The sequence below is a fragment of the Nicotiana sylvestris genome, chromosome 11, assembly GCF_000393655.2.
Source record: "Nicotiana sylvestris chromosome 11, ASM39365v2, whole genome shotgun sequence".
Classification (NCBI taxonomy): Eukaryota; Viridiplantae; Streptophyta; class Magnoliopsida; order Solanales; family Solanaceae; genus Nicotiana; species Nicotiana sylvestris.
Genome location: NC_091067.1, coordinates 133,421,928 through 133,434,619, shown reverse-complemented (window position 1 = coordinate 133,434,619; position 12,692 = coordinate 133,421,928). Strand labels below are relative to the sequence as shown.

The 12,692-nt window shown below is 35.5% G+C and overlaps 2 protein-coding genes across 2 annotated transcripts; one reads left to right on the top strand and one right to left on the bottom strand.

The window, feature by feature from the left end:
- The first annotated feature begins 228 nt into the window (after positions 1-228).
- Positions 229-651, top strand: LOC104226015 (uncharacterized). Its single transcript, XM_009777904.2, has one exon. It carries the CDS (start codon positions 229-231, stop codon positions 649-651), a length of 423 nt encoding a protein of 140 aa, XP_009776206.1.
- Positions 652-8,892: 8,241 nt separating this feature from the next.
- LOC104226014 (uncharacterized) lies at positions 8,893-12,272 on the bottom strand. Its single transcript, XM_009777903.2, has 3 exons — positions 12,126-12,272; positions 11,878-11,997; positions 8,893-9,170 (listed from the first exon to the last, which is right to left on the bottom strand). Exons 1-3 carry the CDS (start codon positions 12,144-12,146, stop codon positions 9,054-9,056), a joined length of 258 nt encoding a protein of 85 aa, XP_009776205.1. The 5' UTR covers positions 12,147-12,272; the 3' UTR covers positions 8,893-9,053.
- Positions 12,273-12,692: the final 420 nt, after the last annotated feature.

Here is a 12,692-nt window from a genome sequence, read left to right as displayed (position 1 = left end):
TAATGGAGTTATAGCCATTGATAGTATTCCTATCATTTGGTTCCCTCTTTTCTACAATATATTCAATTCTAAGCAACCTCCACTTCATTCATTTATTTCTACTTATAAAATCACGTACCAAGCGCAAACATTCCCTCATTCAAACGGCCAAAAACAGCTCCATTTACCATATCAAGATTTCTACATATAAAACCAAGAAACAAAGCAAACAAATATATAACATTACCAATGGCTTCCTATCTCTTCTTTTTGGCTGTTTTATGCCTACCATTTATTGTTAAAGGTCAAGAAAGAGCTCCACATGGCCTTGTTTATGAAAGTCCTATTGCATTCTCACCAGATGCATACTCATTTTTCCACCCTGAGACTCGACAAAAGAAAAACAGTACTACTGAAAGTTTATGTGATAATAATACATCAGAATCAGGTTGTTCAGAATTACCTACAGCTTCAAGTGTTCAGTCTAATTTAGCACATGAAAGCTTATCACCACCCGAGGATGGCGAAAGGCGAATAGGAGCTGGTGGGGTTGTTGGAATCCTTCTTGGATTTGTGTTTGCTACTATTGTTTTAGCTTTTGGGGTTTATTATGTTGTGATTACACGAAAACGCAACTCGAGCAAAGCTAATCCTGTTCAGCTTAATGTCTGAGATCTGTCCCCTGTTGCTGCATCTCATTTTACATTTTTGGTTTTTGTTATCTTTCATATTTATATGATTTGGGATGTGGGATGTGAGATGTGAGATGTAACTATTGCTGAATGAGCAGTTGGTGATATATCGTAGAATTATTTAGTGATTAGGAAGACCCTGTGTTATATTATCATGTCTCGATTTTTCATATATGAATGTAACTAATGTATCTCATTTATAAAGGGTAGCCATTCTCATTCTCATTTATAAAGGGTTGCTATTATCACAGCAACAACAGAGAGAAAATATTTAGTGATTCCAAGACACATATCTTTTTTACAACAATTAGGATTCCTGGTAATAAGAAGAAACAGTCACAGACACACAGAAGAAATTTTGTATATTTTATTGACCAAAGACCAACATACAAGAAAACAAAACCACATACTATTTAGGTCCATAGTCAATCAAATAAATAAAATATGTTTCCTACATGTGTGTGAATGATTGATTACCAACAGAGGAATACTTAAAAAAACTAAAGCCATCTGCAGTTTATGTGGATCTTATCATTGCGAAGTGAGACACATTTTTAGCAAGTAAATCCTTTCTTCTTCTTTTTTTTAATTTTTTATTTTTTCCACCCGTTGTTCAAATACCGCTTTAGGACCTCCCTGACTAATTTGGATTCATGCCACGTAAGATCCACTAAAGGGGAAGCATTCTCTATAAGGATGTTTTGTAAGCATAAACTTTAATTCATACCACGATCTTGAACATGATAATCTTACATGTAATTGTCATAGAAAACATACCTGAAGCGGAATCCATTATCTTGAAGCGGAAGCGTTAATTCAAAAACTGGTTTCTCGCCCCTTGCCCTAACTTTTTGTTACCGCCGCCTTTAGAGATGGAAGAGAAAATAAAAATACGGTAACCCTAATGGGTGGGGAAAGGACCAATTTATAGAGGTTCTCACTTAATCTGGTACGTCTATCAAGTAACCGATCAGACGGATGAGATTTGATAATTAATTAAATATTAATTATGGGCCTTAGACCTATTGGGCCACCCATACATAGGAAAATAATTTACATTCTCCCACTTGGCCCAATAATCACATAATATTAATATTTACTATAGGAACATTAGTTGCGCATAAACAAATCTCTTCTATAATGTTCATCATAAATACCATAATACGATAAACTACTAAATGTGAGTTATGACGGTTATATATAATTTGTCTACATACTCCCTTCCATATACCACAACATTAGCAACTCATTGTACCAGGTCCATAAGCTATAAAATATTATGGTCCACAATAATATCTCATTGAGACTTATCCTGTAATATCTCAAAACAATAATGTGTACACCATTATGAGAAACAGGAAATCACTAATGTATATCAGAAACATATAAATGAGCTCAGAGTGTCAAAACATCATAAATACATCAGTCATAAATACAGCCAAGACCCATTCTATGTACATGTTCTTTAAATATCTTTGGTTGTAAACCTTTCGTTAATGGATCTGCAATCATGAGATCAGTTCTAATATGCTCAAGTGACACTCTTTGTTTCTGAACTTCCTCCTTGATGGTAAAGTACTTTAATTCCATATGTTTGGCACCTTCGGAGTACTTATCGTTCTTGGAGAAGAATACTGCTGCAGAATTATCACAGTAAATTTTCAGCGGCTTGGTAATGGTGTCGACAACCCCAAGTCCTGAAATAAAGTTTCGCAGCCATAATACATGAATTGTGGCTTCAAAACATGCCACAAATTCTGCTTCCATCGTGGATGTAGCAATAACAGACTGTTTGACACTCTTCCACGATATTGCTCCTTCAGCTAATTGGAACAAATAACCAAACGTGGATTTTCTAGTGTTAATACATCCAGCGAAATCTGAATCCGAGTATCCAACAACTTCCAAATGCTTGGATCTCCTATACATGAGCATGTAATCCTTCGTTCCTTTCAGGTACCTCAAAACTTTCTTTGCAGCTTTCCAATGATCAATTCCTGGGTTACTCTGATATCTTCCTAGCATTCCGACCGCAAAACTAATATCTGGTCTTGTGCAAGTCTGAGCATACATTAGACTACCAACAATTGAAGAGTAAGGAATTGATTCCATTTCCTTTCGTTCTACATCATTCTTAGGGCATTGCATGAGACTAAATTTGTCCCCTTTTTGAATTGGAACAATTCCTGCTGAACAATTATTTATGTTGAATCTCTCTAGAATTCTTTCGATATAGCCTTTCTGAGACAATCCCAATAATCCTTGTGATCTATCACGGAATATTTCTATTCCTATCACATAGGATGTTTCACCCATATCTTTCATTTCAAAATTCCTAGAGAGAAAATCTTTAGTCTCACGCAATATGCCTAAATCATTAGCAGCAAGTAGAATATCATCAACATATAAGACTAAAAATATAAACTTGCTCCCACTAATCTTTTGGTATATACACCGATCAACGGTATTTTTCACAAATCCAAAAGATGTTATGGTATCATTAAACTTTATATACCATTGTCGTGAGGCTTGTTTAAGTCCATATATTGACTTCTTCAGTTTACACACCATTTGACCTTTTCCTTTAGTTTCGAAACCCTCTAGTTGGTCCATATAAACTTCTTCCTTGAGGTCTCCATTAAGAAAGACACTTTTCACATCCATTTGGTGTAACTCTAAATCATAATGAGCCACCAAAGCCATAATAATTCTTAACGAGTCTTTCTTTGAGACCGGCAAAAAGGTCTCTTTATAATCAATGCCTCCTTTCTGAGTATAACCCTTGGCAACAAGTCTGGCTTTGTATCTCTCAATATTGCCATTTGAATCGCGTTTGGTCTTAAAGACCCATCTACAGCCGATTCTCTTAGAACTTTCTGGCAATTCAACAAGATCCCAGACTTTATTGTATTTCATGGATTTTAACTCTTCCTTCATGGCATCAATCCATTTTTCAGACTCATTACTTTCTATGGCTTGTAAAAATGAAACCGGATCCTTATTAAGACCAATGTCAAAATCTGACTCTTGCAAATAAACCACGTAATCATCCGAAATAGCCGATTTTCTAACTCTTTGAGATTTTCTTAATGGCATTTCTTGTGGTTCATTTGTGTCAGATATTTGTGAGTTAGTTTCTTCATGAAGTGTTTCATCCAAATGTTGCTCGGTATTGTCAAAGTGTTCTTCAACAATTGGAACAATATTTGGTATTTGTGTGGAAGTAGGCACATTTTTGGGTAATAGAATATTGACCCTCACCTCTTTAATTTCCACACTTTGCTTTTCAACACTCCCACTAACTTCACCATTCTCAATGAATCTTGCATTACCGGTTTCAACAATTCTCGAACTATGGTTTGGACAGTAAAACACATACCCTTTAGATTTCTCTGAGTAACCAATAAAGTAACCACTTACTGTTCGAGAATCTAATTTCTTTTCTTGTGGATTACAAACTCTAGCTTCCGTTGGGCAACCCCAAACATGCAGGTGCCTTAAACTAGGTTTCCTTCCTGTCCATAGTTCAAAAGGGGTCTTTGGAACTGCCTTACTAGGAACCCTGTTTAATAAATATACAGCGGTTTTAAGAGCATACATCCACAATGATTTGGGTAATGAGGAATTACTTATCATGCTCCTAACCATATCCATAAGTGTTCGATTGCGCCTTTCTACAACACCATTTTGTTGAGGTGTTCCTGGCATAGTATACTGTGCACATATGCCACGTTCCTCAAGGAACTTTGCAAATGGACCTGGACATTGTCCTGATTCATTATATTTTCCATAATATTCACCACCTCTATCTGACCTAATAATTTTCACCTTTTTATCTAATTGCCTTTCAACCCCATTAACAAATACTTTGAGAGCATCTGCTGCTTGAGATTTTTCTTTCAGCAAATAGATGTATCCATAACGTGAAAAACCATCGATAAAAGTGATAAAATATTTCTCTCCACCAAAAGATGGAACATCAAAAGGTCCACAAATATTGGTGTGTATAATTTCAAGAAGTTGGGTGCTTCTTATGGCACCTTTCTTACTATGCTTGGTTTGCTTTCCCTTAATGCAATCCAAACATATAGTAAGATCAGTAAAATTTAGATTCTGAAGAATCTCATTTTTTACTAATATTTCTAACCTTTCTTTGGATATATGACCCAAACGTCTATGCCACAAGTAAGCAGAACTTTCATCTAGTGAACTACGTTTAATTCCAACATTATGTTGAACAGTAAGAAGGGATTCAGAAAAACCAATATCGAGTTTCAATTTATATAAACCATCATTGAGAAAGCCAGAACCATAAAAAATAGCATTCTTATATAAATTGAAACATCCATTTCCAAACTTTAAATCAAATCCAGAAACATCAAGTCTTGAAAGAGAAATCAAATTCCTAGAAACTGAAGGTACATAAAAAGTCTGTAATAGATCAAGGTGACGTCCAGTCTCCACGATCAAACGATAAGTCCCTATGCCTTCAATTGGAGCCTTCATACGATTTCCCATGAACAAGAAATCCTTATTTGGATTTGTAGTTTGGATCGTAAGGAATCCCTGCAACGTAGTAGATACATGAGCAGTTGCACCAGAATCAAGCCACCAAGTATTATTAGGAACTTCTACTAAATTTGATTCGAAACATACAAAAGCACTAATTGTACCTTTCTTTTCGAACCAAGCTTTACGTTTCAGGCAATCTTTCTGATAGTGTCCTTCCTTGTTACAGAAACGACACGTATCTGCCTTATGTTCCTTGTTAGCATCCTGTTGAGCTTTAGCAGGTGCTTTCTTCTTCTTGAACTTGTTGGCCTTCACTTTAAGTCCTTTACCAGCTCCTTGACCCATGAGGTTAATTGAATGATTCCCTTGTTTCTTAAGTCTCGACTCCTCCTGAGTAAGCATACTGGACAATTCACTAACATTCCACTTATCCTTAATAGTGTTATAGTTAATTTGAAAAGGTCCATACTCAGGAGGTAACGAGTTCAGAATAAACTGAACCAAGAAGGAGTCATCCACTTTCATCCCCAAGGTCTGAAGTTTTGCTGCAATGTTAGTCATCTCGATGATATGGTTTTGCATACTACGCGGCCCATCAAACTTCATGGTCGTGAGTTCAACCATTAGTGTACCAGCGAGAGACTTATCTGCAGAACGAAAACGTTCTTCCACAAACGTCAGGTATTCCCTGGCACTTTCTGTTTGTGGAATAGTACTCTTAATGTTGTTGGCAATATTCATTCGCATAAACATAAGGCTTAGCCTGTTAGAGCATTCCCATGCTTTATGGAAAGACTTCTCATCCGCACTGCTCGAATCAGTAATGACAGCGGGCTTATCATTCAGCAGAGCCAAGTCAAGATCCATCACATCTAAGTGGAACTGGACTTGTTCAAGCCATTCAAAGAAGTTCAATCCATTGAACATAGTAACAGACGAAGCAAGCGAATGAAAAGGAATAGCTGCAAAATAGATAATACATGCTCACAAATCAATATGGATTCAACAAAACAATTAAAGCATATCGCAATCTTCCTTTGGGTAGATACTACGACACACTATCATAATTTAAATGTCATTTAGTCTTAATAGGTAATTAAATATTTTTAACCAAATATATATGTCATCTTTGGACAGACAATATATATTTGACTAAGAATATTAATTTACCTCATCATATTCACTATTCATAGAATAATTGATGCACCTTTGGGTAAATCCTTAAGTTCTAGCAATGATGAAAATTAATTTATCCACTATTTTTAAATTATAGGCATTTCATTAATTTCATGGATAAACTATAATTTTATGTATGCATATTCTAAACATACTAGTTTGGTCACTTTGGCGACTAACAAACTATATAAACATAAATGCACACATAAAATAAATATCAGAATATTTTATGCATGTGAATATTTTAAACAATCTAGTTTGATCACTTTAGTGACTAACAAACTATATAAACATTAATCACATACATAAAATAGATAATAAATGGTTTCACCAACTTAATAGCCCAAAACAAATTATTCATGTTTCATCAAATTCTTGCACATTAACGCAACTTCTGACACCAAACTTGTTCTATACTGAAAAAATATTTTCAAACCATTTTTGGAGAATAATAACAAATATCAAGTTTTAACCAATTAAAACAGTGAACAACAATGGATGATGTTGGTTTGGACTTTTAGATCAACGAAAATTAGTCCAAATTCACTTATATACTAAAGACACGGGATTATAAACCTTTAGTGTTCAAACCTCAAATCTGTTCAACTATAGTAAAATATTGTCAAAAGTTAAAGACATGATTCTGTAATTAATGATAGCACATGATTTCTGAAGCGGTTCACGAATATGAAAAAATTCGTTTGCGAAGATTATCAATTCAAAAATCCAGGCTCATGATACCACATGTAAGCATAAACTTTAATTCATACCAGGATCTTGAACATGATAATCTTACATGTAATTGCCATAGAAAACATACCTGAAGCGGAATCCATTATCTTGAAGCGGAAGCGTTAATTCAAAAACTGGTTTCTCGCCCCTTGCCCTAACTTGTTGTTACCGCCGCCTTTAGAGATGGAAGAGAAAATAAAAATACGGTAACCCTAATGGGTGGGGAGAGGACCAATTTATAGAGGTTCTCACTTAATCTGGTACGTCCATCAAGTAACCGATCGGACGGATGAGATTTGATAATTAATTAAATATTAATTATGGGCCTTAGACCTATTGGGCCACACATACATAGGAAAATAATTTACATGTTTTCCATTCCAAGGCTCGAACCAGAGACTCTAGTTAATGATAGAGGGATCATATTCATCTCACAACAAATCCTTGGTGTTTAGCAAGTATTATCTTGCTGTAAGGTATTTCATATATTGTACTACCAATACTCCTCGTGCGTTTCGTATATCTTTATTGCATAGGCAACATTAAGGTTGTCTAACTTAAGGTTTCCTTACACCCTACTGCACTTGTTGAATTTTTGTGATTATCTCGACTAATTTTACCAGGTGCTTGAACCCCAACTTTACCGGAACACCAATTTTATAGATTTTTCTATCTCATTCAAACCAAGAAGCATTTTGGAATAGTCGTGACTCCCGCTTGTCTATCGCATTTACTCACTAAAAAAAAAAAAAAAACCTTCCAGACTCTAGCTAGCCCTTTACAAGTTTAAAGCACTCACCTAAACCAGTGAATCTACTATTTAACAACACGTTCATAATTAGTTGAACCACTAGAAGAATCTCCAATTATAGCTAATTGTGTATAGTTAAGTTCCTTGCCTTGCTTACTACAAAATCCAACCCACTTAATTGCCCTTGCCACAGGGCATACTGCTTTATATGTCCATACACCAATCAGGCTGAAGCCCAATCTTCTAAATTAAATTCTTTTTTTCTGAGACTTAATTATCCATAGGATTCAAGGCGTTCACGGTCTTATAGGTCCTATTCAAGCTCTACAGTAAGTCATCGTCCTAAACTTGTTCGCATTCCAAAAAAATGCAGTGTAAGGTAGGCCAAAACATCAATCAGGCAGACTGATGTTTGCACTTTCATGAGCTTAACAGGCTAGCAGATGATCTAATGTTCTTCACCTAAAGGAAATATAGCACCTGTCTGAATAATGTAATGGTCAATCTCACAGAAGAAATCAACCAAATGTGTCATGCTTTTCCTCCCATCATCAGTATTATCACGGATGAGTATGGCATTCCTCCCTTCAATTGCTTAATAAAAGCAGCAGGCCCTGTAGTCTTATGAGCTGATTTGATGAAATATTGAAACAAGGATATAATTCAACTTCTGACTTAAAATAGGTACTTCCTGCCCCTCAAACTTTCTCAGTTAAAGTTGGTAGATGGAAAATGAGGAGAAAAAAGCAGGGTCAAGGATGGGGAGTTAGGGAAGTGTGATAACATGATGCTGAACCTTATTGTATGACAATAGCATCTTACAACATCGACCAGGGTAAACTGTCGATAAAGTTTGTTCCACCAATTCTGGATCAACCAACATCACAGAAACAGAACATACATTCTTTTGTGACCTTCGATCCATATATTCTGGAGCAATAGCAGTCAAATTAATAGCATGGACAATGCTAGCAACTGTGGAACACCTAAGCTTTTACAACACAGTATTCATCACAGACCAAAGTCAGGAAAGAAACGTCAGCAGCATGATAGTATGTAAGTGCAAGAACTGCAATTGGTACCACTTCCCCTTTTCAATGAGTCAAAGCAAAAAGATACAATGGAGGATGCACCTGCATGTGTGCTTGTACGAATCTTACAAATAAAAAAGATACAATTTCAAGATCTGCTGTGAAATTACACTAACATTTTTACCATCCACGTGAGCCAAGAGACTTGATGACAGGTCCTAATGCCTGATCCACAGCTTTGTTCCATAGGTGTGCAAACTCTATACCAGACTTCTGTTTTGGGATGTGCTCTATTGTCTGAAAATATTCAAATAGATTAAAAATATGGTTAGAAAGACACAGAATGATGAGTTGATTTTGTTTATCATAAATAATGAAAACCTCAAATCTTGCTTTGAAACTTCATATGTATTGTACATGTGTATCACAGTTGTGGTCATGATAATCAAAGGACAAGGCTATTTAAAAATATTATACAAATAACATATTCTCATTAAGCAAAACATCCACTACGAACAATAACATCTTGTCTGTCACCAGCTTTACATCTAATAAATGGCACTGTGAAAATAAAGAAAAATATCAAGAGTACTGACAGGTGGTGAAAATGACCGTCACATTGAAACACAATACATGGACAAACTTACGACTTGAATAAGAAGATAAGAAAAATATACTCCCTCCATTCCAATTTATGTGAACCTGTTTGACTGGGCACAGAGTTTAAGAAAAAATGAAGACTTTTGGAATTTGTGGTCCTAAACAAGTTAAAAAGGGGCTCAGAGTATTTGTGTGGTTATAAAAGCTTCTCATTAAGGGTAGAGTTGTAGGTTTATACTAAATTGTTTCCAAATTTAGAAAGGGTTCATTCTTTTTGGAACGGACCAAAAAGGAAATAGGTTCACATAAACTGGAACGGAGGGAGTAGAATATTTCAGGGTTTGCTTTTTCTTTGGGTGGCTAGTCTGGAGGCATTTATTGAGACTGTTATATTAATTATTTATGTAGATTCACGGACAGAAATTCACTTATCTACGTACCAATGAACATCAAACCACGAGCAGGGAATATTGTCAGCAAATTGGTTAAACTACGCAGAAACTCACAGCAATAACTGGCTAGATAAGCCCGTTGCTTGACAGAATATTTCATTTTTTTATTATTGATAAAATATGCATATTTAGTTGAAATCAACTTAAAGCTGCTTTATGACTTTCCTAAGAAGGTCTTTTGGTTCCACTTTATGGTTCTTCACAAACACCGACACACAATTTTCGTAATTTACTCCACTAGTAATTTTATACTCAATATAGGTCACAAAGCAAAGCAAGTTCCTTCTCTCGATTCTATGACCCAATTATACGTCAATACTCGAAATTTTTAGACATACTAGCAGTAAGTTATACTTCCCTTAGCCCCAGCCCGAACCGGCCGATGATTGTACATGTGACCGTGACTCATCACTTTGTTTTTCTATTAGGTACCTTTGGCGCCACGGTTCTAAGAAGAACTAGCAAAACACAATAACAACCATCTTCATGAGCATTAATATCTTTCTTCTTCACAAAAGGGTATGGACAATTGAACACCACAGGCAAAAGCTTCTAACATAGTCAAGTGATTGCCATTGAAAGTCCTTACAATTATGAAATTTCAGGCCTATAATGTTTACTAGCAGATAAGTCTGGAGCAATCTCAAAATCTTAACTTACTGTTTGGAAGGCATAACATTCTTTATATGGAATAGTATTCTATGTATTATACTAGTTATAGGGATTCATACTCTCTACACAAATAAGCATTTAATCATAATGTGGTTTTTCCATCAGTAATCATAATGTGATTGATTCATGTGAAATCAACATCACGCATGAACCCAAAAATAACTGACATTTTTTTCCACAGCTGCTTCAATGCATATGTCGAGAACTACTTACTCATCTATAAATATAAGATCGAGAACAAATGGAAATGGTATATTTGTAGCACAAAAAGCAACTTTTGGTGTAAGGATTTTACATACATGTAGGTATATGGGTGTACTTGAGCGTGACGTTCGAACAATTTGTTAATTTGGATCCCTTAAAGGAGAGTTATTGCTTAAGTATGGTTTGCCATGCATGGGTAATATATGCATATCTTATACAGTTATACTTTGTAGCTCATAGTGCTGGTATATTTTTGAACCATAGACTGCTTGCACAAACATACACGCTTGGCTAAAGGATACATAACAAATTTCAGAAAATGATAGTATCAAATTTGAATAACTGCTCTCAAATTTTCGTACCATTTTCTCAACCCTATATAAAGTATATGCAGTTAGTAGCTTTTTCTTTTCCCAACAAAATAAAGGTCATGTGAAGAAGTTAATAACATGCTTCTTGGTGCTATGGAAATGTCTTAAATGTGATCATTAGGCAGTCCGTTGAATGTCAACTAAAGGACAATTTACTCATTCTATATTACTAAAAGATTCTCTCTTGCTATGTTGCTCGGACTCTCCGAAAATTTAGCCGGGTGCGTGTCGGATCCTCCAAAAGTAGTGCATTTTTTGAGGATCCAACACATGTGCGGCTACATTTTCGGAGAGTCCGAGCAACATAGCTCTCTTGATAAGTATTATTAGTAAGCTGAAAATCTGATATAAAGAGTAATTACCATGTTACCACAATTTAAAATTTATTAATGGTGTACAAAAAATTTAACAATGTCCAAGTATTAAACTTAAATCCTATTACTAAACATAAACGCACAGGCACATGCACACACATATGTTAATATATTTCAATACACACACACATAGAAATTTAATATGAGCTGATAACATCTAATTCGGAAATCAACATCAGGCCTAGCTATCGGAAAAAACTCATAGATGATAGAACAAAGTGAAAATCACAAAATTCAAGGGGCGAATAAACCGCTTGGGCAAAGGAAGAAGCTCTTCAATCAGAAATGAGAGTTGAGACAGGGAGGAGAGGTCAAAGCGATTGAAACCTACCTGAGATTGAGGGGAAAATCGGGATTGATTCTCGGAGATGCTCTTATAGATTCTTTTACGTTGTTCCAGGATCACAACACCTGTCAATATGCTACCTAAAGCAGCGCCGAGAAGACGCTCCTGCAAGTTTGCATAATCAAAATTCCACGCGTTCATTTACAAATATACGCGTTGAAGAATCAAACGATTTCATTTGTGATACTGAACAATCAAAATGTAAAGGAGAAAGGCAATAATCTATAACTGACCTGAGTAAGGATGCTGATCATCCTTGCGATTGAATTTCCGCACGGACCAGAGTGTGAATTTTGAGACGCCTCTCTCCGATTTTTGTTGAACGATTTCTCTTACCGAAAAAATCCGACCCGTCCCTGAAATATGGGCTTAATGGGCCTGAATGAAATGCATGATGGGCAACCTGACATAACATATTATTGGTCCGATTTTGGAGTCACAATTGAACCTATACCCACTTTGCAAAAACATTTGCAAGCCTACCCACTTTACGATCAACTTCAGACTTATCGAATCTGAAATTAAAAAAAATTAGTGTGAAGTAAAAAAATTGCACTTCAGATGCACTTAAGGCCAAATAGGTCTGAAATGCAACAAACGTTTCCCTACACTTAAGGCCAATAAGTCTAAAGTGAAAAATTGCACTTCAGATGCACTTAAGGCCAAACATGCCTGAAGTGCAAATTGCTCAGAAATAGAAATTTGTTCTTCAAATTTTAACAATCCAACATACGATTTAATACTTAAATTTACTCCAAACAAGCTCAAATTTGAAACATAACCTTCAAATGTCATCAAGA

What these genes read in the sequence shown, in the direction of transcription:
- LOC104226015 (XM_009777904.2), top strand. Translation starts at nt 229, where the DNA reads ATGGCTTCCTATCTCTTCTTTTTGGCTGTTTTATGCCTACCATTTATT.
- LOC104226014 (XM_009777903.2), bottom strand. Translation starts at nt 12,146, where the DNA reads ATGATCAGCATCCTTACTCAG. An exon ending in TGATCAGCATCCTTACTCAG is followed by an intron (nt 11,998 to 12,125) that starts GTCAGTTATAGA and finishes GCAAACTTGCAG; the next exon opens with GAGCGTCTTCTCGGCGCTGC. An exon ending in GATTTTCCCCTCAATCTCAG is followed by an intron (nt 9,171 to 11,877) that starts GTAGGTTTCAAT and finishes GAATATTTTCAG; the next exon opens with ACAATAGAGCACATCCCAAA.